Source organism: Dryobates pubescens, chromosome 7, assembly GCF_014839835.1.
Source record: "Dryobates pubescens isolate bDryPub1 chromosome 7, bDryPub1.pri, whole genome shotgun sequence".
NCBI lineage: Eukaryota > Metazoa > Chordata > Aves > Piciformes > Picidae > Dryobates > Dryobates pubescens.
The window spans coordinates 13,890,047-13,917,922 of record NC_071618.1 but is presented as its reverse complement, the minus strand read 5'-3'; the positions used below and the strand labels follow the sequence as shown (position 1 = coordinate 13,917,922).

Sequence of the window (27,876 nt, the reverse complement as noted above, 5' to 3'; positions counted from 1 at the left end):
GTAGTTGTTCTTGTAATAGGTGTGGAACATTTTTTTCCTCGTATACAAGGAGAAAAATGCAGTTTTATTTTTCCCAATGTAGTGCGGGGGAAAAAAAAGTACTTATTGCTTGAAACTTGTGTGGAAAATCCAGTTTTCACCAGATTTCCCCCCATCCCAAGCCCCAAACAGCCTAATAGAGCAGTCCTGTGTTCACAGAGTCACAGAATGTTAGGAGTTGGAATGGAGCTCCAGAGACTATTGAGTCCAACCCCCTCTAAGAAAATTAATTCTTTGTAGTTCTTGCACCTTCAGTTAAAATATTCCTATCTGGTGATTCAAATGCAAGGAAGTTGCTGTCCTCTCCTGGGCTGTTTGCTTTGTATCTTTCCTGCAAACACTGAGGCAAAGAGCACATCAGAGTGTGTACTGATACACCTCATTACACATCTCTGCTCCTTTCACTGTGCTGCTCACCAGGAATGAACTAACATTGGTTCCTGTGAAAAAGGTCTGCATGCTGCAGTGAGCAGCACAGTGCACCTTCCTCACTCTGCAAATACAGCTGGGTGCTCTGTACAGAGACCAAACCACATGTAAGGATTCTGATGTTCTTTCATTTCTCTGAGATGGTAAAACAGCATTTCAGTGCAGAAAACTTTGTTCAAGTCCAGCAGGAGAATTTTTTTTTTCATTGGAGCCATTGAAGACCTTTTGCACCAGAGTTATTCTAGCCCATCTAGCTGTTTTTTTATGAAACTTCAGACATATTGGGGCATTGAAGACAAATAGAACTGTACTTAGACATGTTCATGAAGCTTTTCACAGTATAACTAAGGTTGGAAGAGACCCCAAGGATCATCAAGTCCAACCTGTCCCAACAGACCTCATGACAAGACCATGACACCAAGTGCCACGTCCAATCTCCCCTTGAACACCTCCAGGGATGGTGACTCCACCACCTCCCTGGGCAGCCCAATCCAATGACGAACGACTCGCTCAGTGAAGAACTTTTTCCTCACTTCGAGTCTAAACCTCCCCTGGCACAGCTTGAGACTATCCCCCCTTGTTCTGGTACTGGTTGCCTGGGAGAAGAGACCAACCCCTTCCTGTCTACAACCACCCTTCAGATAGTTATAGTTCAGAAGAGGAAGGCTTATTTTCTCCCCAACATAACTAGAGACTGCACATGTGTTACAGGTAGAACATAACTTGCTCAAAATCCTTGTAAGAAACTATTGCCTAGATTTGCATTGTTTGTGTGAGATCAGCCAGATATTCAGGTGTTTAAAGAGGTTCCAAGGAGACTTTTGTACAAACTAAAAATAATTCCAAAGTTTCCTTTTTTCCTGGCACCTCAGGAAGGATAGAATATTTTCATATGAGGTGGGGTATGTTTTTGGTTTGGTTTGGTTTGGGATTTTTTTTAAATGAAAATCCATTCTAGGCATGGGAAATCATTCCATGACATTTTGGGAATGGGACCAAATAATCTATGTGTGTCCAGTGAGAAGTCCGTAGCTGTTTTCTATAAGCTTCTCTACATTGATCAAGCTCAGCTGGATTGCACTGCTCTTAGTGCCTCAGACTGAGCAGGGCATGATGAGATTGTCCACCTTATTTTTGGTAAGTGTTGCATTTTGTTTGCCCATTGTAGTGCTGCTTATTCTGTCTACTGGTCTTTTTCCTCCACTGCTCAGTCAGTGAATTTTCCTTTTTCTTACCTGAAGCTGCTACATCCCATTTGTTTTCATGTCACATCTGCTTCCCCCCACCCACTCTATCCCCTCAAATTTTGTGATCATCTCTGCAATTTTTGCCATCCCCCTTCCCTGATTTACCATTTCTGAACATTAATTCAGATCATCTGTTCCCATCCCAGCATGAAATGGGTTCTGCTGCCAGAAATGCACAGCAGCTTTACTGAATATGCTCAGGTTGCCTGAGATCACTTGATAACAAAGAAATTGCAATTTCTGATAGGTAGTGCTCTCAGTTGTTAAGCCTGGACAGCTATGGGGCAGAAAAATCCTTCCTAAAGGCACATGGCCTTCTATTTGTCACCAGCCTGAAACACTGTCTTTCCAAGATATCAGTGGACCTTTTCTTTTTTTTTTTTTAATCACAATCTTGGAGCAATTTGGCAAGGTATTCCTTAAACATTTAAAACAAAACAAACCACTAAAAACCAGACAAACAACAAAAACTGCCAAACAAACAAAATATTTATTTGTTTTCATTTAGAAGATAAAACTTCAGTACTATGCACAGAAAATTCCTTTATGCTATGGAGTTATAGACAGGAAAAGGCAATGAAGTACATCTTTATTGTATTCGGTGTTTATTTTTACATTGAAAGTTATTGCTGATTCTTCCCAGTATTGTTGCTGGCAATAACAGGATAAAAATGTTTTATTAAGCAAATTATATTCTTCTAGCACAGTGTTTTAAAATAAAAATTATATGTATGAAAGGGATTATATGTACTAGAGGGATACGGACATGCTGGAACGTGTCCAGAGAAGGGCCACGAGGATGATCAGAGGGCTGGAGCACCTCTCCTATGAGGACAGACTGAAGGAGCTGGGGCTGTTCAGTCTGGAGAAGAGAAGGCTCCAAGGTGACCTAATTGTGGCCTTCCAGTATCTGAAGGGGGCCTACAAGAAGGCTGGGGAGGGACTTCTCAGGATATCAGGTAGTGATAGGACTAGGGGGAATGGAATGAAGCTGGAGGTGGGGAGATAGAACTAGGGGGAATGGAATGAAGCTGGAGGTGGGGAGATTGAGGCTAGATGTGAGGAGGAAGTTCTTCACCACGAGAGTGGTGAAGCCCTGGAATGGGTTGTCCAGGGAGGTGGTTGGGGCGCCGTCCCTGGAGGTGTTTAAGTCCAGGCTGGATGAGGCTCTGGCCAGCCTGATCTAGTGTGGGGTGTCCCTGCCCATGGCAGGGGGGTTGGAACTAGATGATCCTTGTGGTCCCTTCCAACCCTGACTGATACTACGATACTATGACTTTTAGTCAGTCTATACAGGCACCTGCAAATTGGTTTGAATGCATGCAGCTAATGGTCCCAGCAATTCACTTTGGAGCAGGGTTTTTTGTAAGTCTACTTACTGTTTAGTTATGGTTTCACAAATGGTGGCCAAGAGGACTTAAAAAATTCTATAGTGAATGGTAAGTAAACTAAAACCCTAGATAATTAAGGCACAGATTTTTTGAGTTCTAGAGTCAGTTATCCAAGAGACTTCTGTGTTTTAATGAAATGTGGCACTTGAATTTCTTTTAAAAACAAGCAAAACCCAGCTATCCTAAGCTGGTCTTTTTTTCAGCCTTAAGTAATAAGTATTATCCCTAATAAGTTAATACTCTATTGACATCAATGGGAGGGTAGAGTGTGAGGAAATTTATCTACTACGATTGTAGATAAATGTCTTGTATAATTATTCTGGTTTTGGAGTCTTGCATTGCAATAAGTAGGTTAAGCTTTTCAATGCTAATACAACCTCATGCTTTCTTCATCTGAAGACAACAGACAATGGAATTTACTCTCCTTGTTTAGCAAGTGTTAGAGAAAGCCACTTGCTAAAAAATATCTGAGGTGAACTTGTTTCTTTTTACTCATAAATTGTAGCTGTTGCACAGATGGTTGAGAAGGTACAGAATATTATAGTCTTCCTGTGTTTAATTGCTTCTGTATGCCCTGGAATTCAAAGAGAATTTAGGATGTGTTTGGCAGTAGCTTTTCCTCTACAATCAGGTTGCTATGGTAAACCTATTATTCTAGACAAAGGAAGAGTATGTTTAGTAAAGTGCTGATCCCCTTTCAGTATAATGTGAGTTTCAAATTACTTTTGAATGATTGGATTTGTATGGTATTTTATTACAATAAGCAAGAGAAGATGGTCACAGATAAGGTGTAGCTTCTCTCATTTCAGTAGCAGATACACCTGACAAAGCAGTAGTATGGCTGAAACAAGCCTACCCTACAAATATCCTGGTTTTCCCAGGGAGGCAACCTGAAATTTATTGTTACAGAATGCTGTTATTTTGTTTGTTTGTTTATCTGGCAACAAACTGAGCCTTTGGAGTCTAACTCCTATGTAGCTAGCTGTTCAGTATCAAAAGAGATTTCATTCTCCATTAATTCTCTCTGCAGAGTGAGCCCATTTTACATAATCTAACCAAAATCTCAGGACTTTGGAGGTAAAGTATACTTTTTTAAGCCATCACAACATTGCAATTATTTAGCATCACCATGTTTCTAGTGGTGACATTGTCACATTTGTAAAAGAAAAGGAATGATGCACCAATAATTTAATTATCAATTCCAGCAGCTGTGTACTAAACTAACTGTATCTTTGAATATTTACAAGTAAATAAATAGCTCATAGGAACAATTTCCCAGACCACTTAGTGACTGAGGTTTCTGTCCATTTTCAAGACACTTCCAGTTCTGCTGAGGTCTGAAGTCAGATGATGTAAATCATACCTTAACATTAGGTGGAAGACAGCCAAAATAAAACATGAGGCACATCTATAAACAGGGAGTTTGAGCTTTCTGAATATAGGTATTGGTGTTTTATTCATTAGCTAAGAATACAGAGAATGTAGGGCCTAAATCCCCTTAGTGGTTGACTTTTAAAAGACAACCTGTGCTTACATCTCCTACATGACAAAGATGTGTCTTGTCTGCCCAGGGATAGGATATTTCCCAAGTGTTGTTTTGTTAGCTTTTGTCTTTGTTTTTTTCCTGGTGAAACTGTTGAACATTATCTAAAATTAACAAATATTAATCGCAGCAGGGACTGAGAGGAACCTGTTCCCATTGCAGTGCAAGTGCCCAGCCACTGGGCTCTCAGGTCATTCTGACTTATTAAATTAAGAATTACAGAAGGTAATGCTTCATTACAGAACATGCAGGAGCCTCATTACAGAGCCTCCCTTTGCTCATCCTTCTGGATGATTTTCCATCTCTGCTGACTCCTTTCTTCAAAGCAACTTGCTTAAGCTGATTTTACTTTCCTTCAACATCCACTTTATTACAGAATTATCTGGACAGGATTCTACTGTTAAAAATGGTGGTTCTGTTGATTTTATAGAGTCTCCACAACAGATAGGTCCTGTTCATCAGGTACTTATCTGCATAAGGGTGACTGTGCTTTGGGACATTGCAGTGTGACGTTTTTGTAGAAGTTGCCAGGTTGCCTAAGGTAGACACAAAGAACGAGTCCCAGATAGGGACAAGCTGCCTCTTCAGGCTTTGGAGTGGAAGGTCTATGGAAGTATGGATGAGTCTTTTTCCACTTTAAGCTCTGGGGAGTTCTCCAATAAGCAGGTTTTTGGAAGAGAAGGCTCTGACAGAGGTTGTGCTTTCAACTTCTATTTCCTAAGATCTAGTCAAGAAAACTTACGGGGATTTTTGCTTTCCAAATGACTGACAGTAGCTGAAGCTCTCAGTGTGTGGCTTCAAAAGGAGCACTCTGTGCTGGGTTAGGAACTGGCTGGAGGGCCAAGCCCAGAGAGTGGTGGTGAATGGTGCCACATCCAGCTGGCAGCCAGTCACTAGTGGTGTCCCCCAGGGATCAGTGCTGGGCCCCATGCTCTTTAACATCTTTATTGATGATCTGGATGAGGGCATTGAGTCCATCATCAGTAAATTTGCTGACGACACCAAATTGGGGGCAGGTGTTGATCTGTTAGAGGGTAGGAGAGCTCTCCAGAGGGACCTTGACAAGATGGACAGATGGGCAGAGTCCAACAGCATGAGATGTAATGCATCTAAGTGCTGGGTTCTACACACTGGCCACAATAACTGCATGCATTGCTACAAGCTGGGGTCAGAGTGGCTGGAGAGCAACCAGGCAGAAAGGACCCGGAGGTGCTGGTTGATAGTAGGCTGAACATGAGCCAGCAGTGTGCCCAGGTGGCCAGGAAGGCCAATGGTATCCTGGCCTGTATCAGGAATGGTTTGCCAACAGGAGCAGGGAAGTCATTGTGCCCCTGTACTCAGTACTGGTTAGGCCACACCTTGAGTACTGTGTCCAGTTCTGGGCCCCTCAGTTTAGGAAAGATGTTGAGTTGCTGGAGCGTGTCCAGAGAACAGCAACACAGCTGGTGAAGGGTCTGGATCACAAGCCCTATGAGGAGAGGCTGAGGGAGCTGGTGTTGCTTAGCCTGGAGAAGAGGAGGCTCAGGGCAGACCTTATTGCTGTCTACAACTACCCAAACGGAGGTTGTAGCCAGGTGGGGTTGGTCTCCTATTCCAGGCAACCAGCACCAGAACCAGAGGACACAGTCTCAAGCTGCACCAGGGGAGGTTTAGGTTGGATGTTAGGAAGAGATTCTTCATGGAAAGAGTGATTTATCATTGGAATGGGTTGCCCAGGGAGGTGGTGGAGTCACCATCACTGGAGGTATTTAGGAAGAGACTGGATGAGGCACTTGGTGCCATGGTTTATTTGATTAGATGGTGTTGGGTGATAGGTTGGGCTTGATGATCTTGAAGGTTAATTCTATTCTATACTATGCTATTGCTGTAGGGTCAGGGGTGATGACCAATGCAACAAGGATAAAATGCAAGCATAGGATAGAGACAGAGTCCCAGACCACAGATTCTCCTCAAGCAACTCATATTTGTATCTCTTGTTAGTGGGGCTGCATGTGATTGGTTAATATGGCTGCATGGGATTGGTTAACAAACTTTTCTTAAGACTCTTACTGGCTAATGATACTCATTAAGCTAGCGCAGGTGGTTCCTATCTCATCTCACAGTTTCTCACCCTTAAACATTTGGTCTAGGGACTTTCCAGATTCTCATGGGACACAGTCCCCCACAATTTCCTCCCCCCCGCCCCCTTCTCCTCCAGACTGAACAGCCCCAACTCCCTCAGTCTGTTGAAATCTTTAACTACATCAGGTTGCTCAGAACTCCATCCAACTTGACATGGGATGGGGCATCTGCCACCTCTCGGGCAACTTGTTCCATTGTTTCATCACTCTTACAGTAAAAATTTTCTTCCTTACATCTGGTCTAAATTTGCCATCTTAAAAACCACTACACCTTGTCCTGTGGTAACAGGCCCTGCTAAAAAGACTCTCCCAATCTTTCTTATAGGCCTCCTTTAAAGGTACTGAAAGTCTGCAGTGAAGGTCTCCCAAGAGCCTTCTCTTCTCCCAGCTGAATGATCCCAACTCTCTCAGCTTTTCTCCATAGGAAAGGTGCTCCAGACCTCTGATCATTTTTGCAGCTCTAATTTTTTTTACAGAACCATTGTATTATTGAGGTTTGAAAAGATCTCTAAGATCATCAAGTCCAACCAGTAACCAGGTGGCCAGGAAGGCCAATGGTATCCAAGTCCACCACTGATCTATGTGCCTAAGCACATCTATGTGACTTTTGAACACTTCCAGGGATGGCGATTCTGCTGCTTCCCTGGGCAGCTTGTTGAAAAGCTTAACCACTCTTTCAGAGCATAGCTCTGTTATGCAAAGCTGAGATATGAAAAACATACAGTGCCAGCGATTGCTTATTTTTGCCACTTCCGCCAAGATCTAATAGTCATATACTTTGCTTCCAGTTGCCATGGAGGAGGGATAGTTTTGGATTGGCTTGTTTTGTTTTGTTCATTTAAAAAAAAAAAAGGTTTATGTTCATATTTTAATTAATTCAGAATGACTTGAAGTTTGTCTTGGGAGGTGTAAATAAAGTTTGGGAGTTTAGTTTATTTATTTCACTGCAATTGTGACTCTTATTATATAATAATAACTATTGTTAATTCTTACAGGGAGATGTGAATGTGGCCAATGCACTTGTTTCCCTCCAGGAGACAGCAGAGTTCATGGCAAAAACTGTGAATGTGATGATCGACAGTGTGAAAATGTGGACGGCGTTGTCTGTGGGGGTATGCATTCATTTGGTGTAATATTAATGTAGTATAATCAATATAAATCTTGACAGCTAATAACTTTCTGTTCCCCCTGGTTTTATAGCATAATGTGACTATACTTGATTGACATAATTGATGAATTACATTAAATTACAGACTTTCTGCAAGAAATAAGCTCTATAAATACCATTAGTCAATATTTATTTTAAAACTTCAGAAATACTGATAGTGAAGTAGATTAAATACATCTAGTAGCATAATGTAAGTGCTGTAGTATATGCCAAATTCCATCAGTGTTCATTAGAGAAGAATACAGACACAAGGGAAAAATGTGAAAAATTAGGTGATTTACTTTGTGTTTGGTACAGCTGATGTTTTCCTGAGGATCTTTGTATTTATTTTAAAGGCAGTAATCTCCAGCAGCAGTTCTGAATATTTCATATTCATCCACAGTGATATGTCTATTTTCTAAAAATCTAGTAAAATACTTTATGAATTAATCTAAAATGCTTGAGATACATTGTCTTAGTAATTTTACATGAAGACGTCAATGTCGGTGGTGAGAAGCTCAATTTTGATTTTTTGGTAATGTGTGTTGATGTTAAGCAGCACTGCAGTTCAGTTTTACGTGTGGAAATAGAATACATAGAATACATAGAATAAACCAGGTTGGAAGAGACCTTCAAGATCATCGCGTCCAACCCATCAACCAATCCAACACCGCCCAAACAACTAACCCACGGCACCAAGCACCCCATCAAGTCTTCTCCTAAAAACCTCCAGTGATGGCGACTCCACCACCTCCCCAGGCAGCCCATTCCAATGTGCAATCACTCTTTCTGTATAGAACTTTTTTCTAACATCCAGCCTGAACCTCCCCTGGCGCAGCCTGAGACTGTGTCCTCTTGTTCTGGTACTGCTTGCCTGGGAGAAGAGACCAACATCCGTCTGTCTACAACCTCCCTTCAGGTAGCTGTAGAGAGTAATAAGGTCACCCCTGAGTCTCCTCTTCTCCAGGCTAAGCAACCCCAGCTCCCTCAGCCTCTCCTCGTAGGGCTTATGTTCCAAACCCCTCACCAACTTTGTTGCTCTTCTCTGGACACGTTCCAGCAAGTCAACCTCCTTCCTAAACTGAGGGGCCCAGAACTGGACACAGTACTCGAGGTGCGGCCTAACCAGTGCAGTGTACAGGGGCAGAATGACCTCCCTGCTCCTGCTGGCCACACTGTTCCTGATGCAGGCCAGGATGCCATTGGCCCTCTTAGCTGCCTGGGCACACTGCAGGCTCATGTTCAGTCTACCGTCGACCAGCACCCCCAGGTCCCTCTCAGCCTGACTGCTCTCCAGCCACTCTGACCCCAGCCTGTAGCTCTGCATGGGGTTGCTGTGGCCAATGTGCAGAACCCGGCACTTGGATGTGTTCAATCTCATGCCGTTGGACTCTGCCCATCTGTCCAGCCTGTCGAGGTCCCTCTGCAGAGCCTCTCTACCCTCCAGCAGATCAACTCCTGCCCCCAGCTTGGTGTCGTCAGCAAATTTACTGATGATGGACTCGATGCCCTCGTCCAGATCATCAATAAAGATGTTAAAGAGCATGGGGCCCAGTACTGATCCCTGGGGCACACCACTGGTGACTGGCTGCCAGCTGGATGTGGCACCATTCACCACCACTCTCTGGGCTCGGCCCTCCAGCCAGTTCCTAACCCATCTCAGTGTGCTCCCATCCAAGCCATGGGCTGACAGCTTGGCCAGGAGTTTGCTGTGGGGGACGGTGTCAAAGGCCTTGCTGAGGTCCAGGTAGACTACATCCACAGGCCTGCCCACATCCACCAGGCGGGTCACCTGATCATAGAAGGAGATCAGGTTGGTCAGGCAGGACCTGCCCTTCCTAAACCCATGCTGGCTGGGCCTGATCCCTTGGCCATCCTCTAAGTGTTGTGTGATTGCACTCAGGATGACCTGCTCCATAATCTTTCCTGGCACTGAGGTCAGGCTGACAGGCCTGTAATTCCCTGGCTCATCCAACCGGCCCTTCTTGTGGATGGGTACCACGTTGGCCAGCTTCCAGTCATCTGGGATTTCTCCAGTGAGCCAGGACTGATGAAAAATCATGGAGAGTGGCTTGGCCAGCTCATCTGCCAGCTCTCTCAGCACCCTAGGATGGATCCCATCTGGTCCCATGGACTTGTGGGGGTCTAAGCTGCTGAGGAGAGCTCCTATCACTTGCTCATGGAACACAGGGAAATTATGCAGCTCCCTGGCTCCTTCTGCCAGCTCTGCAGGCCAGCTGTCTGGTAGACGTTCTTTCCCGCTAGTATGCATACATACTGTATGGTATTTTAAAAACAGGTGCATAGTATTTGCCCTAAATGCTCTCATTCTACATTTTATTTGCTTTATTTTTAAAATTACTCTTTGATTCTTAATATTTCTGTGTGGAAAAAAAAAACAAACACCCTATTGCTTCAAATCCTTCTATACATTAAAAACCCTCTACAGGGAATATTTCTTCAAGATTTCTGCCGTGCAGAATGTAGACATATATAGAAAATTCTAGTTTGAATGTCTAATCATAATAACAGTTTATTACTGCGATGTAGAGGTTATTAATTTATGAATGTGTAATATGAATTCTATAAATATTAATTTTATTAATTATTAAAATTACCAATAACCAATGAATCACTATTTTACAGACAGATTCTAGTGCATGATTGTGAAATACATCCCGTGTAGTATTTACAATTTGGACCCAACTGGAATATTTACAGAATTCATTTCTATTGATATGACGAAGGGTGCAATTCCGCCGCTTGTCCACCCGGCGGCAACTCAACAGGATGTTGGCGGCTGCTAACTATATACAGAGAGTATTGCAAAGTGTCAGAGGCATGTATTGGAAGATATGCTGGTAGGCGCGGGTGCTTTGAACAGAGTGTGAGTGAGTGGAAAGCACGTGGAAGCTACCGTGTCTTTTGTTTGTAGCAAGGTTAGTTGCTAGGCTGTAGCCCGATGCCGGTGGGCAATCTTGTCCCTCCCACGGCAGCGGAGAAGGGGCAGAACGTAGGCTAACCGGTAGGCAGGCTCACTTCGCAGGACTCAGGCGGCTCCCTCTGGATGGCAGGGAGTGGCCCTGCGGGGTCGGCTTGGTAGGGCCGGTAGGGCTGGTCCCTGGACAGGGTCGGCCCTGCAGCAAAGGGCTTCAGGACCAGCATGGGCGCCCCGGGGAAGAGGCGAGGCTGCGCAGAGCAGTGGCTTCCCCTGTGCTTGACTCAAAGGTGTGGGCAGGACCCTCTTGGAGAGGTCCCAGCTTTGGAACACAGGCACAGCCAATGCTCTAGGTTTCCCTGGGGTTCACAGGGCACGGAGTGGCAGAAGTGGCAGCTCCTCTTCTCTCCCACAACGGCGGGGTCACACAAGCATGCGGCTGGGCACTGGTCCTGCTTTCTGAGCTGAGACACAGAGTTGTGCAGCTCATTAGTCTGCTACTTGGTGCTTGGTGCCATGATTTAGTTGTTTAGGTGGGTTGGATTGGTTGATGGGTTGGATGTGATGATCTTGAAGGTCTCTTCCAACCTGGTTTATTCTATGTATTCTACTTAAGGCTGTAGCAGACGTGTGGAGTGCCGGACTTGTGCTCATTTTCAGACCCTTAATAGTGTCTGATGCTACTGATATCTTCCATCTTACTCTTTTGTAATCATCAGATGATTTGGTTGGCTATCACTTCCTAGCCTAATTAAAAAAATGTTCTTTCCTTCGGTATGCTACATTTCATATATGTTGTAGGTTAAGGGAAATCAAGAGTTAATTGGTATAACCACAAGGAAAAGTCCTCCAGAGGCTAGAGAGTTCCAGAGGGATGGGCAACTTGTCCCAGGATATTGTAATCTGTTATTCTATTCCATTTTCCTGTGTCTATTTAAGGACATTAAGTACAGCCAAAACTCTCTTCTCTGTTATCTTTATGGATTGTGGGGGAGAGGCTTTTCACCTGGCCTTGGCTGGCAGTGAATTTCCAGCTATGCCACTGGCCCTGTTGAAGCTTGTGATAAATCTGGGTCTAGTGGGGGACAGGGGCAGTTTGGCTGCTCCTGGGCCTGCTGAGGCTGAGTAGGGTGGTTGTTTCTGGAAGGCTCTGGAGGGTTTTGGCCCAGGTGAAGAACTGAGCCTAATATGTGAATGTATTCCTTTTACCTGAATGCCATTTGTATACATTTGGGCAGCTCGTGGCTCAAAGCTAGGACAATGTATCTCAAGTTTTAGGAGAATCTACCAATTTTAACCTCATTTCCATTCCTCTTTTGCAACTTACTTATTTACAGAACTTCACATTAATTTTGCACACACATGTCTCTTCTTTCCTTTTGGGTTTGTCCATGCTTCCATCTCAGTGTAAACCTCTTGACAGCTTTTGCCAAATTGTTTATTCCTTTCTTTGTCTTTCCCCTCTTTCCATTAGCATTTTTCTACCACTATCATTACCTAGGCAGTCAGGACATAAGCCATTGCTAATAACTGGCTTCAGAGCATTTTAAGATGGCCTGTATGAATGTGCAGGGTCTGACAGTGAGCACTGGGACAAGGAAGACCAATATTTTCATATTAAATGCATGTTGAAATGAGAAATGTGAATGACAACCTAAATGGTTTGAATAAGAATTGTTACTGGCCTCCTCTGATCAGCAGAGATTGATTAATAGCTTGCTTTCCAGAGCAGCTGTCCATGTGACAGCAGAAAGACATGAGGCAAAAGATATGATGAATTAGGGTACCACTGAGTGAGACCCTATTACCATGTTTCTGCATGATTGTAGTGAGTCATTCACTTAAAAAATTCATCTGCCCATCACTGCAGTACCAGGAATAGAGACATTACGTCTCCACAGGCAGAGGTTGCAGGAGGACTTGGCATAGATTACACAGCACTCTGTTATTAGAAATTAACTCTCAGAACTATAGAATGGTTTGGGTTGGAAAGGACCTTTAAAGATTATCCAGTTCCAACCCTCTGGAAATGAGCAGGGACTTTAGGCCAGGTCACTCAAAGCCTTATCTAACCTAGCTTCGAACACTTGCACTGGCAGAGCATCCACAACCTCTCTGAGCAGCCTGTTCCGGTATCTTACCACCCTGATCATAAAAAAAAAGTAAATTTCCTTATGCCCAAGATAAACCCACCCTTTTTCAGTTTAAAACCGTTGCCTCTTGTTCTGCCACTACACGCCTTGATAACGAGTCTTTCTTTCTCCTTGGCTCCTTTGGGCCTACTGTGTCCAGTCGTGTTTATCAGTGATGCTCCACCTCATTGGGTTGACTACTGTCCTTTATGTTCTATTCTCTTTCAGGATGGAGGGCAAGCATGCAACAAGAATTCAGAAAACTATTAAATATCAATTTGAAATTGATTTGATAGTGCTCTAAACTCCGTTCATTTTGATTTGTTCTCTGGACCATTTATTGGCCTAGATGTGAGTTCTTGTCACAGCAAAGTAGCAACTGTTAAAGTACTAAAACAGAACCCCTTTTGAGTTCTCTGTGTACTGCTGGTTGGTGAAGGATTATGCTGCCTTAAAAAGCTACAATAAAAAGAAACCCAAATAAATGGGAAAAGGTTGGATGGAGCTCTACACAAGTTTGTCACTAGGGCCACTAGCAAAAAATTGAAGCTCATAACAGGCAGCTCATAGCAAGGTCCTTACTTTTTTTTTACAGAGGCTCTCATTTTGCTTCATACAGTGGGCCACCAATTCCATAATCAGCTTTGATGAGACATTTTATTATTTGATTTGCACTGCCTTCAACGCTATGAAAGAACTAAGCCTCTGGTCATACCAGTAAGCCAGCTCTTTGGTGATAATAGACTGCTTTGAGAAGTCTGATTTTTATTAATTTTTAAATTTAATATATTTTTTTTTATTTTAAAGTGAGCAAATTGACTTGTTAACTATTTGTTTTGGCTACAGCACATGAAAATGTAATCCTAATGCTGTAGAGAATTCAGTTGTGTAATGTCAAATCACATCAAAGAGTAATTGCAGCTATCTGACTATTTGTATTGATGTCTTTTGGAAAAAGGCATTAGCTCTCATTAGTTTGTGATCCTGGTTGCAGTATAAAGGCTTGTAAAAGCTGGAGGAGCTGATTTGTTCTTGTTGGAAATGCTGAGGTAATTAATATTACCCTCCTTACTGAGGTCTGCCTTCACACCTGGGTCGAAGTAGTTTGGTCAGGTTCACAATGGACAAAATATATTGTCCATTAAGTTATCAGTAGTTTATTTTATTTTGCTTGGCTGACAACAACAAACTAGTTTTTAAACAGCTCCTTGACATTGTTTAGGATCCAACTATTAGGATGATCTTTTGGCTCACAATTTTTCTTACTTTCATCTCTGTAAATTTCAGGCAAGTCTGGTGCCTCTTCTCTGTGCTTATTCATGTGTTACATTCTTAGGGCAATACTGTTCTTGTTGGGCTTACAAGAAAAGGAATTAGGCTAGTTATACACTGACTCTCTCTTGTCATCATTTGTTGCTGAGCACACTGTCTTCTGCTGACAAGTTATCATGGAGATCACCATACCAGTGTTTCGTGAAAGTGCATATCTTATGATTTTGACAAAATAATATGTTCTTCAGTTTTACAGATGTGTCTTGTTAGTCATGTTCTTAACCTCATCTCAGTGCTTACCTAGACATTTCCATTCATTTCATTCACAGTCAAGATTTCCAATATAATTCTTTACATATGGACAGTGAACAAAGGAAAACCTGTGGTTTATAAGGCATACATATGCTTACAGACACAATTCAAAATATCAACTTTTAAAACAGAGGCAGAATCTTCCATATCAAATTATTACAATCAGTGAGAAATTCTAGGATCGAATGGTCATCATCATGATGCACAATGGAAGTACTCCCTCTCAAAAGGCTGATATAACTTGCCCTTAATTGCCATGCGCCTTTGGGTATAAAATTTTCATTACTAATCCGCTGGATTGAGTAATTTTATTAATAAAAAATACTGCCTTTTTTTTTTTTCTTTTAAACATAACCATGCATTATTATGTGATAAAGATACACAGGAGAAACTGTGTATTCTTTTTAGAAGAGTTCTAGGCCTATATAGCAGAAATAATGAATGGCTTTTTTTTCTTCTTTTTTTGTCATCTGTTCGACAAAGCAGAACCGTGGTCTTTTCAGATAGCATGTTTTTATGAGGACCAATAAGGCCATAGCCATACAAATGAGAGAATTATGACTAATGATATGCTTCTTTAAGCAAAACTGAGTGTTACTATTATGCTGCAGTTGCTGTCAGACAGTTTCCTCATTTCTTGCACTAATGTTCCTTCACAGAAACAGATGTATAAAGGACATTTATGGAACTCTCCAATATACCTACCTAGGCTGGTATTATTTTCATCTTCTATCTCCCAGCTGAAGACAGCTTTTGACACTGACTAGTCTGAAAATTCAGAAATATTAATTCAAATTGTGACTTTACCATGGCTTCTCAGACTCCTTAAGACAAAATTTCAGACTCTTCAGTTGCCTAAATTTAGACACCTTGTGTGATTTCTGCTTCTCAAAGCCATACTTGCTTGACCTCAGTTTGGCTCCACAAAGACAGAGGAATGTCTGCTGTCATGAAGATGTCAAATGGCACTAGGCATCTGAATTGGCCCTCTAATTTTTCTACTTTACACTTCCTGTTATAGTAAAATAATAATTTGCAAATACGAAAGGGACTTGGACGTTGAACTTCATACATTAGGCTATAAATACCCATTACAGTATATCCATTCTTCCCCTATTTTGAAAGCTACTTCCTGTGCAAAACTTGCAACTATCTCCTAGACTGTGCTCTGAAGACTCTAAGACGTGTGCAGCCCATGCCAACAACACTTGACAGTTTGCTCCAATAGTCATCAACCTTGTTTGAAGTGAGGGGGTTTTTGGTTGTTTTGTTTGGTTGCTTGTTTGTGTTTTCAAATGAATGTCAGCATCAGCTTTTCTCTCTGGTTTTTGCTTTGTCTTTCTTTGGTAGTTTGAAAATGGCCATTCTAGTATCTTCAAATGCTGATAAAACACTTTGTAGTCTTCCCCCACCCCCCTTCTTCTTCTGTTTTATTCTTTTCAATAGGCTAAACAAGTACAGATCGTTGAAGTTCTTTCTCTGCCCTTTGAGTTCTTTCTTTGAAACTTTCTGAGGAACTTCCAACTTTTTCAAAATCTCTTCTGACATGGATATCACAGTGAGTTGCAGAACTTTAATGTCCATCTCATCAGTGCTCTAAATGTTCTTGATTCTGTTCCTACTCTCTTCTCTCCAGCTGTATGCATATAAGGATGGTATTAGCCCTTTCCAGTGCAACATTTTGCTTGAGGGTTTTACTGAGCTTCCTTCCTGTTGTATTGCTCAATCTGGAACCACAGTTCACCTTTGTTAGACTTGGACAATACCAAGTAGCCTATATATAAAAAAATATAATAGACAATCAGTATTTTCCTTTGTAGTTATATCAATTTTCTCCAACTGCAGTTTTCAGAACTGGTCAGCTTATTTCGCTCTCTTGGTTTTCAATAAAAATAGCAACAGAAATTAAAATAATAGACATAAAACCAAAAATCAATGATCTAACAATGTTTTTACCAAATCCTATAGCATGTTTGAACAAGTTAATGAAGCCTGCTCCCTTAGAAATATTTCTTCCAGATAGATGTTGTTTAATATTCTCTTATGTTAGCAACATAATGGAAAGTTCTTTATCATAGTCCTATAATAATAAAAAAAAAGAGAGAGAGAAAAGTCTGTTTCTATTTAAATACAGAGGAAATAGTAATTTCATTTACTTCATTGTCCTAAATCAAAGATCCTGCATTATGATGAGATTGTTCATATTCCTAGTACTCTTTTACAATTTACTATTTTATCCAGTTAGAATTTGAGGGTAGGGAGTGATTGCCTGGTTGCTTGGGTTTGTTTTTCTATTATATCTGGTTTATTCCAAGCAAAACTTCTCATTTACATTAGTTGCTATCTATTTCATATTTCTTCCTTTGCCTGTACAATCTTTTTGTTTCTGACTCATAGGATGTCTCCACCATTAGATATGGGTGGACTTCTCTTTTAGTCTGGAAAACTGTTTTTTGCTTACAGGATAAATTGGTCACTCAGGAATATCAGACTCATATTTTTGTAACTGAAGATTTGTCCTTCATTTCTGGACAATATTGATTTTATTATATTTTAATTGTATTGTATTAATTTGAAACCTTTGTTCTCCTGAGGTGCCATATTTCATTTTGGACAAGCTGAAGTTTGTCTCTCATGAACATTATCTTGTTATAACCAGTTCATCTATAAATAAGAACCAGCATCCTCTGCTGTGATTACTTCACCTTTTTATCATGCTGACATTCACATGTAATGATGCCTTTTGTATTAGAATATTATCATGCAGGGGTTTTGGGAATTCCAACAACAGTATGAGTAGTCCTAAAATGAGGCTTCCCAAAATCACACCATTTTATTTCCATACTGATAAGAAATAGTTAATCCTGGTGTCCAGATTAATTTGGGTTATATGGACATCTGCTATTAATATGCCACAGTTTTTCTTGTTGCTGCATTCATATTTCACATTTAAATCCTCTGGATTTATTGATAATTCTTAACAAAGTCATCATCTTTAACATAATCTTTTTCTCTCATTTGCCTCTCTCCCATCGCATTAATCTCTAATCTCTTGATTAGAGATTAATGTTTAAAACATTCTGTTATGTGTTTAAAATGCTCATTAACACAGAATTTTATGAATTATGATTTATAGTCTCAGAGCCATTGCAGTATACAATTTGGTTGTGACTTTAAATCATAGAATCATAGAGTGGCCTGTGTTGGAAGGGACCTCCAGAGGTCATCCAGTCCACTTTCCCTTCAGTGAGCGGGGGCATCCACCAGACTAGCTTGTCCAGAGCCCTGTTGAGCCTGACTTCAAATATCTCCAAGGATAGAGCCTCAACTACTTCCCTGAGCAACCTCTTCTGCTGTTCCACTACCCTCATGGTAAAGGAATTTCTCTTAACATCCAACCTAAGTTAATTCTTCTCTACTTTAAAACCATTTCTCCTTGTTTTATCACTACAGGCTTTTGTAAACAGTCCCTTTGCAGCCTTCTTGTAGGCCCCCTTCAGGTACCAGCACTTTCTAGTAATGTCCTTAATCTGAATGGTTTAATCAGTATTTAATCCTGTTAGCCAATTCAGTTGGGCTGGACTTCTTCACATAGAGATTTACTTTTTACCCTCTTTGCTCAATGATTGCTGTACTCTTGAATTTTATTCTCATCTATGAAGGGAATTACATTGAGACTTAAAAGGACCTAAAAGTAAGAGCAGCACCTTTTTGTTGTTGCTTTTGCTCATAGTATTGAGAGTCTGGTATTCATTGGAATGAAACTGGACACTTTGAATGTGGTTATACTCAGCTGAAAGCTATTGCTTATAATGTTTCGGCCCTTCCTTTTGGTCAGCTTATTTGGGCATCTTTGGATAAATGCAAAGAGTTTCTGCAAGAAGGATATACATCCTAAACCATGTAAAACAGTTCTTCACAGGCTGGAAAGAGAATATAGCTGGGAGTTAACAGGCTAACATGGACTAAACATTTCCACACTCACCACCCCAATGGATGAGTCATCCAATGAGCTGCAGCTTCCTGAGCCAGTGCCATCTAGAAGTAAACTTACCTCTACTACTAAACCATGTCCCTAAGCACCACATCATGTGGATGGGGTGCTTAGGGATGTGGTTTAGTTGTAGTGGTTTAGCAGTAGTCATGGGATTGTGAGCTCTAGGAGAGTAGTTGAACTTCATGTTCTCAAAGGTCTATTCCTACCTCAACATTTCTATGATTCTATAAATACGATTTTGGTGAAATGGATTACTTGCAAAAAAAGAATCTTCATATATTTATATATGGCACAAATGAGGAGAGGTCTCAGAAAAATGCATGTCAGAATTTCGTGGGATATGCTATAAAGTCTGCTGTAAATTCATAGAGTATTTGTTACCTTTTTATTCAACCTGTGTAAAGGCTTTACAGACATAATCAGCCTCTGCATTCTGTAAAACATGACGACTATAGGGAAAACGATACAGAAGTATTCTCTCAGTGAAATCAGCCAATGGATTTCTTGCTATTCGCTGCTAAAATGAATACAAATATTTATATCTTTACAAACAGTTTTCAAACATTGGCATCCAGTTATATATCTTCAGAGCTGTTCCTGAGTCTAATCTACATGGTACTAATTAAAAAAAAATAAGGCAGATGAAAATGCTCTGACAGAAGGTTAACTATAGCTTGTGCACTGAAGAATGCTCTGGTGTCCTCCTCCTTCCTTTTCCTCCTTCAGAATTTCACCATAATATCAGGAGTGAAACTGCTGATCTGAGATAGCTGTGTCTGGAGAAGAGATGCAGAAGAGAAGGAGGTTGTTAGGGTGATGAGAGGAACTCTGTAGGTTTCTAGTTGGGTTTATATAGAACCAATTTTAGCAATTGCATGAGAACCTGGGGGGATTATCTTTGTCCTGTACTGTATGAGTTAATCTGTAGTAATTGCAGAGCATGTTGAGTCCAGGCTTTGTACATCAGCTGCTCAATGCACTGTAGCAGATAAGCAGCAGTAATGGGCTCGAGGAGACTGGAGACTGCAACTTTTCTCTCCCTTGTCTGTTCTGCTGTGTGCTGTACTCCTCTCAGCCCTGTGCTGGGTGTCCTTTTTCAGGCTATAGTATGAGATATGCAAGTGAGACTTCAGCACCAAGCTGCAGAGTTAAAGACACTGGAAGAAAGGAGTTGTGTCTGTCCTCAGTACACAAGGGAGCTGATCCTGAGCTTTATTGGATGAGGGGAGCCATATTTATGCTGGCCTGTGTTTTAGTTTATATAGATTTATTGGCCGGCAATATGGTAAAATATGAATGTTATTTATTAAATATCAAAAATTCCTTTCCCAAGCCAATTTGATTCTGGTTCGTTTGCCTGGTCAATGATAGGTTGATTACACATGGTAGAAAGCTAATAAACAGTAGAATAACAGTCTAGAACAATCACAACTTGGAATACAAGAGAGTAACAAGCATGCAAGCTATGAGTGTAACGAGCAAGGAGCATATGAGGGCTTCCCCTGTAAATTCCCTTTTTGAAAAGTGAATGGCCCAATGGCACATTAGCCATTCAAATCCCACCAATCAATTCAGAATGTTTATGTGGTGAGCAAACTGCACACGCCTTCTCTTACGGTGTCTGACACATGCAGTCGCCTCTCTGAAATGTGAGGCTTGGGGATTGGGTTCAGCTTCCACCCCGCTCCAGGCAGCCTTAATGGCACCTGCCTGTTAGGTTCCTTGACCTCAATCTGGACCCTGTAACAGAGAGGGAGGAGAGAGGGGCAGTGGCTCAAAACAGTTTTAGCTGTCTTGTTAATGCCACTTCCAGGACAGTCTGCACATCAGTGTGACACTGGACTGTGCACCTATACGTCTGTCTATCCTGCAGTATGCAATTCACACTGCAGAGCTCTGAAGATCGTCTCAATTGTGACCACATTCAGCACTTTTTGCTTGTTTTGCTTATAACCATCCTTGCTATTGTTACAGGACATGGTATCTGCTCATGTGGTCGATGCATTTGCCAGGATGGATGGTTTGGAAAGTTATGCCAGCATTCAAGGAAGTGCAACATGACAGAGGAAGAGAGCAGAAATCTCTGCGAGTCAACGGGTGGCATATTATGCTCAGGGAAGGGTAAGAACTGGCAGCTGAACTACTCCATGTCAGTGCCTTGCCAAAGGAAAATGATTGTGTTCTGGAAGAAAAGTGCTTATAGCAGTGGAGTGCTGTTTAGTAACCCTTTCTTTCAGAAGCACCTGCTATTAAAAGCATGTTATATTTGTCTCTGTAACACACTTACATCCACTTTGTCAAATACCCACCACAGCTGTATGTGTCAAGCAGCGTTGCTCTCCATGGAATTTGTTAGTAGCATATAATTTCCTTAATGTGTTTATCTGATGGTCTGTGCTGAACAGCTGGGCATTATAAACTTAATGGTTAGTGCTCCCATCCAGTCTGAGGGACAGGAGCATTATCTGAAGTAACACTGCAGTGGGCAAGATGGCAAATGTAGTATCTCAGAGAACAATAAGTGGATGCGAGTGTTTAACTGCAGCATTTTGGATACTTAATCACTTCCCTCACCAGCACGGTAGCAAAGGAAAGGCAAACATCTGCAGCCCGCAGGACAGAATCCAACAGACTCTCTCATTTACTAATTTTTATTCATGTGGCTGCATCTAGCTGAAAAAAAATTGCCACAGGGAGGAATAAAATTTAGAAAATCCTGATAATTATTCTAAATTGTTCTCTAATGTCCATACCTTGCAGTCTTTCAGCTAGGAAATTGCATTACTGGAAAGAAGACTTTCTAGCTTCTCCATAGTGCAAACTGCCTACATTTTAATATAATATGTCTGAAAGAGAATAGACAAAAACTGGGTGTAGAACTAACTGGAGGCTAAAATGCATTAACTCCAGGCTGGATGTGACATTTCCTCTGGTCATGTACTCTTTGCATAGACAGAGAAGAAACATGCTAGCTGGGGAAAAATAAACCCAAACATTTAGCCTTCTACATCAGGCAGATTTCCAGTTCCCCCTCTTGTAACTATTATTTCAGTGCAAAGGAAATTCAGATGGGGTTTCCAGCCAGGTATTATCACCTATCATAACTGTTCCCCACTGCACCACTTAATTTTGTTATTTTCCCCTGCAGTTTTCTCAGTCATGGAAAATGAGGCAGTTGCACTGTGTCTCTATTGATTCCAGAAGATGTGTCTATCTTTAGTGAATATGTAAGAGGATGCTAACTTATTGAAGAAACAAAGTTACTCTGTTTTACTGCAGAAGTTAACTTCTCTTAGTCTTGGTCTCCCTGTGATTTTTTTAAATTTTTTTTTTATATGAACTGTGAAGGTGGGACAATATGCTTAAAAATCAATGGAATGTACCATACAGCATTCTAAGTATATATAAACATGAAAAATTACCTTGAACTTTAAAATATTTGTATTGTCTGCTACTTTTTAAAAAGTATGACTGAGAACTACTTATTTCAGATGGCAGATCTTGCTCTGAGAACAATTTACTTTGAGTACTGTATCAGGAATACAATTTTCTTTGAGGCTTTGGGAGCAGATAATCTGGCAAGAATTTGCAGAGACATCAAGGTGTGGGGGTGTTTTTTTGTTTTGTGGGGTTTAGTGGTTTGTTTCTTTCTCTTTTCTTTTTCTTTCTTTCCCTCTGTTGGCTATGTTGCCCAGAGTGTGGTTTGGGATATGGTCACTGATGTAGGCTGAAGCAGCCTGAAAATTGCCCCAGGTTGTAACCAGCTGCTGGTAAGTGATGCTTTTAAACCTGACTGCATGAATGGAGGCCACAGAGGCCCAGATTTTCCAAGGTGGTAGCACACTATTGCATTTACTTTCTATGTGATTTAGAAACCTTACTCTAAATACATATTTAGCAATGCTGGTGTGATTTTATTTATTTAAAAGATATCTTTGGCCTCCGAGAAGGTCAACAACATCCTGGCCTGTATCAGCAACAGTGTGGCCAGCAGGAGTAAGGAAGTGATTGTGCCCCTGTACTCAGCTCTGGTAAGGCTGCACCTTGAATACTGAGTTCAGTTTTGGGCCCCTCACTCTGAGAAAGACACTGAGTTGCTGGAGCATGTCCAGAGTCAGGCAACAAATCTGGTGAAGTGTCTACAGAACAAGTCTTAAGGAGGAATGTCTAAGGGAGCTGGGATTGTTTAGTCTGGAGAAGCAGCAGCTCAAGGAAGACCCTTATTGCTTTCTACAACTACCTAAAAGCAAGTGCTATAATTGATTAAGAGAACTTGACTTTGTGTATGGTGGAGTTAACAGATTCCAAGGAGTCCTGGTTTTCAGCAGGTAACTGCTGGCACTTTTAGAAAATTACACTCCATTAATGTAAGTGAAGTTGGACATCCACATTCCTGAGCTGCTGAAAAATCTTGGTTTGCTGATTATGCCACCTGTAGTAAAAACTCTTCCCAAGCAAAACAGCAACACCAACCAGGCTGCTGCCTCCCTGGCAAATAATGTAGGGCTGCAGATGGCTACTGTAATAGTGCAGGACACAGGCTAGGTAATGAGCCAAATCCCATCCAAGAGGATCTGGCTGGGATCCCAGGGAACACCCTGCAACTCATTAGACTAATTTTAATTAAACTAAGGAGTCTCCCAGAGCAGTGTGTTCTGCTCAGAGAAAAGACTTGATCTATTCATTCTTCCTAACAGATTTTACATTCTGGAGCCTGATCTTTCATGGTTGACTTGGTGTTAAATTTGCTGCATCTTCTGCAGAATAATCTTAAATATCGTGGGCATCTGTCAGTAGCAGCCTCAATGCTTGCTTATGCAGAATCCCTTCAGGTTGCTTACGATGCCATGCTCTTAATAACTGCTGCAATTTAATTGAAATTCTCATACTATTCATCATTGTTTTCAGCTGTCAGTACCTGGTAGTTTGTATAAACAGAGGCATTTGGTTTAAATTACCTTCAGGTATATCTTTGTGTAGCTCATACAGAGCAGTATGTGTGCTGTCCTCTACTGCCTCTTTGTACAATGGCATTTGTTATACTTGTGGAGAACATTGCTGTTTTCTCTAGCCATGGCTCAGTAAGCAATACTCAGAACTCAAGATGCTTAACCAAATACCCCCCCTTCCCGAATATTCCAATCAGTATTTCTTCCTGTATTTATTTACATGTTCAGTATGTTTCAGGTTAAGACAGCATTTCTCTCAAATTAAGCAATTAGTTAACTTTTGTTAATTTACAATTAACACTGTATTACTTACATTTGTAACTGGAAACATCAGATACTTGCTCAGGATGTTCTGAAGTTTTAAAGAATTAAGTGTCAGGGAAAATTGGTTCACGTTGACAAACCCACATTTTAAATAAAAAGAAAAGTGCATTTTATTTGTACTATGGATTTTATTCAGAGGTCACTGAAAGGAGTGGAATGGTGAAAAAATCATTGTTATACACACTCTGACTTCAGCCTCTGTTAAGTAACTCACAAATTCTATTCTGACATAGTCAACCTTCTTTCTATGTATTTTTCTTTCTTTAGTATTGCATCATTCTGGAAACATTGCAAGAGCATAGGATCTTCAACAGTATCTAATTCTTTTATGAGCATATTCTGTTAAAGGTTCCTTGGTTCCTTTTATTTTCCCCCTATCTCCCATAATTGTATACTATATGTTCATTCCTTGTCATTTATTTGCCTTTTTTTCCCCTTTTTTTTTAGACTTCTTTTTTTATTTGTTTGTGCTGTAAGCAGTTCTTAGAGCTAGGACCACAAAAAGATTTTTTTTCCTCCCATTTAAATGTTTGTGCTCTGCATAGGGTCAGGCAGCTGAGGACAGCTGCAAAACCAGCTCAGTCAGGTGTTGGAATCATCCAGGAGGCCAGCAGAGTGCCCACGTGGCCAAGACGACCAGTGGCTTCCTGGCTTTTATCAGAAGTAGTGTGGCCATCAGGACTAGGGAGGTGATTGTTCCTTGGTACTCAGTGTCAGTGAGGCTGCACCCTGAGTACTGTGTTCAGTTTTGGGCACTGCACTACAGGAAAGACATCAAGGCACTGGAGCAGGTACAGAGAAGGGCTACTAAGCTGGTGAAGGGCCTGGAGAACAAGCCCTGTGAGGGGTGGCTGAGGGAACTGGGGCTTCTTTAGTCTGCAGAAAAGGAGGCTGAAGGAAGACCTTATTGCTCCCTACAACTACCTGAAAAGAGGTTGTGGAGAGGTAGGCACTGGTCTCTTCTCACAAGTAACTGATGATAGACCGAGAGGGAATGGCATCAAGCTCTGCCAGGAGAGGTTTAGACTGGAGACTAGGAAAAATGTTTTCACAGAAAGGGTAGGTAGTCAGGCACTGGAATGGGCTGCCCAGAGAGGTGGTTGAATTGTCATCCTTGGATGTGTTTAAAAGCCATCTAGAGCTGGTGCTTGGGGACATGGTGTAGTGACAGACTTGGTGGAGTGGGGGAAATGGCTGGACTTGATGATCTTGGAGGTCCTTTCTGGGCTGGATGATTCTGTAATTCTGTGATCTCCTAGTGGCATTTCTATTTGCAGAAAACTGTTTCTCATACCCTTGTCAGGCTATAGGCTTCCTGACACCTGATTGCCTTGAGGCAGCTGTTTCTTTCCAGGATTCAGAATCATGAACCTTCTGCTGAAGGTCCTCTCTGAGTCTTAAATAGAGGTTTCTGGAGTTACCCCAGTTTTTGTTGGGTTACAGCATTACCTAAATGTCAGCATAAAGTCCCTCCTTTGCCTCTGGGGGTGTGATGTGACATTGCTGAGGAGGAGGAGGAGAGCAGCTTACCCCAACATGGGGCAATGGGATACTCTGCAGGAATGATCGTACTGTGGAACTGCTGTTATATGTACTAACTTTTTCTGATGTAGAACAAATACTTCTAGTTTTATGGGAGGTGGAGCTTCTACATTTGTGATGATAAGGATTTCAGGGGTCCAAATGTTAGTCTTAGGTGCAGCTGGTCTTTTGTGGACTTGTCCCTGAAAGCTTCAGATGAGGAGGGTCACATTCATCGTGGGTACAATTTTACTTCCTGGGACAATTTGAGGTTTTCCAGTCAAGCCTTACCACAGTTTACTAAGAAGAGTAGCCCTGATTATAGTTCTTGGAAACCAAAGAAAAGCTTCAAAATGTGTGTCCTGATTAAGTGAAATAGCTGAATCAAAGCATTTGTAGTAATGCCTCACCCAGAAGAATCCCTTTATTCAAAAAGCTTTTAGCTTGATGAATTTCTTTTGTACAATAGCTACAGAGGCAACAATTTTGAGCATCTCACACGTGTGTGTCCATGCACGTGTGTGTCTGGGGATGTTCTTCTCTAGTCTAAAAATGTCAGTGCTCTTTGACTGTAAGTAATAATTTTTTGTGATTTCAGGTTCCTGCCATTGTGGAAAGTGCATCTGCTCACCACAGGAGTGGTATGTTTCGGGTGATTTCTGTGAATGCGACGACCGAGACTGTGACAAACATGATGGTCTCATTTGCACAGGTGCAGTACAGGTTGACACGTAATTGATCTAAGAAACAGAACGGATTGATGGGAATTATGGCAGACAAAGCCCAGCTTTTTCTTTCTCCTCTGATGAAGTGCATTTGCTGGTTATTCAAACCTGCTCTAATTGTTTCTTTGTGTAGCATGATAATCAACTTAAGGTTTCAAAACAACAGGCGAAAGCCTGAGTATGAATTTAAATAAGCCAGCTATGAAATCCATCAACAATTTTCACTGTAATAGACTACAAGTTACTGCTTTTTGACAAAGGCAGTACAATGTCAGCATTGTGGTCAGGACAGTTCTTTAACTTTTGTTCTCTTGTTGGACTATCTATGTGTATAATGCGTTTAAGTCATAGATAAAATTCACTTGTCTGATGATCTTTGGTAGGTGAGAGGCATAGCTGTGTGCATAAACAGAGCTTCCCAGCAATCAGATCATTCTCAGTGGGAGGCTGAAGTACCTGACAGTGTTTCTTAGGGAGTGATGGCTAGTGATTAAAGCAGCTTCACCTAAACACTGTCTGAGTGTTCAGGTGGCAGATGCAGCCAGGTGGGCAGGCTGCCAACAAATCTTCATGACAAATCTAGTGACAAGAAGCAACGTGGGAATTGCTAAATTAACTCACTGCCTGCTTCCTGTTACAAATCATAATTTTAGAAAATCTTTGCTGAGCAATTATTAGATGTGGAGGAAATCTGCCAGCCGATTAGAGTGTGAAAGTAGGAGGGCTGGCACTAGTAAATTTTGTCTTCCAGCTAGACTTCATTAGCAGGAGACCTTTTCTGGGGGCAAATATACAGTACACAGGCAACAGGAGCCTTATCTTCAGCTGTAGTGGCTATTCACAGATCTTCATAAAGTCAGTGGGAAGAGGAGAAGATGTTGGAAACCCAGCTTGTGGAGGTCTCAAGCTGAGCACTCAGAAGTCATGGAAAATGTTGAAATAAAATGAAAATACGGGTCTAAGCACTTAATGCTTTGCTACTGCAAAACAGGGCCAACAGTTTTCACCTAATAGGGAGTCTGAGATATTATTTATATAGCACTTCTGATAATTTAGGTTTAAAGTTTTCCATGATCAAAGTGATGCCTTTATTGCTATTCTGTTTTTAACTTTGTATGTCTTCTCCTTTTCATATAATAGTTAAAAGTAATCTTGTATTTCCCTGCACCTTGAGGTACAGTGTGAACACTGAGCCTCAACAGCTGGGTAAAAGTAGTGGTGGCATAATTACAAGATTTGCAATCCTGCTGATCGAATTATTGAGAGACTGCTATGAACGCTTTCCTAGTGGAGGTTTGGAGTGGCATCTTAATGCAATGGTACAGTAATTGCTTCCTTCCAATGGAAAAAAAATAAAACCCAAAAAAATCAAAAGGGGTGTGTGTGTGTGGGGGGGAAACAATAAAGGAACAATGCAACCAATTTAGCATAGCTTTTCAATTCCCATAAACCACATTTCAATTATGATTAATTTGCCCTTTTTTCATTCTGTTCTAGGCAATGGTGTTTGTAGCTGTGGAAACTGTGAGTGCTGGGAAGGATGGAATGGTAATGCCTGCGAAATCTGGCTGGGAAGAGAATACCCTTAACAAAGGACATCAATAACTAAGGGTGGTTTTTGTTTTTCCTTTGTTTGTTTGTTTTATTTGGTTGGTTGGTTTTTAGGCTGCTAGAACATTTAATTTCAGAAGTATTCAGTGTGTAGCTGTGGGTGTGCATTCACACACATGTACCTAGGTCTAAATACTCTAGAACACTCATTTGAAGACCTGCTCCTTAAAGAAATGCAT

The 27,876-nt window shown here is 41.3% G+C and overlaps 1 protein-coding gene across 1 annotated transcript in view; it reads left to right on the top strand.

The window, feature by feature from the left end:
* The window catches only part of ITGBL1 (integrin subunit beta like 1), a 146,508-nt gene extending 118,632 nt beyond the window's left edge, over positions 1 to 27,876 (top strand). Inside the window, exons 8-11 of the mRNA XM_009905252.2 lie at positions 7,765 to 7,881; positions 20,542 to 20,688; positions 25,960 to 26,073; positions 27,584 to 27,876. Of these exons, the coding sequence (XP_009903554.2) occupies positions 7,765 to 7,881; positions 20,542 to 20,688; positions 25,960 to 26,073; positions 27,584 to 27,675 (470 nt within the window). The 3' untranslated portion in view covers positions 27,676 to 27,876. The remainder of the gene's footprint in view (positions 1 to 7,764; positions 7,882 to 20,541; positions 20,689 to 25,959; positions 26,074 to 27,583) is intronic.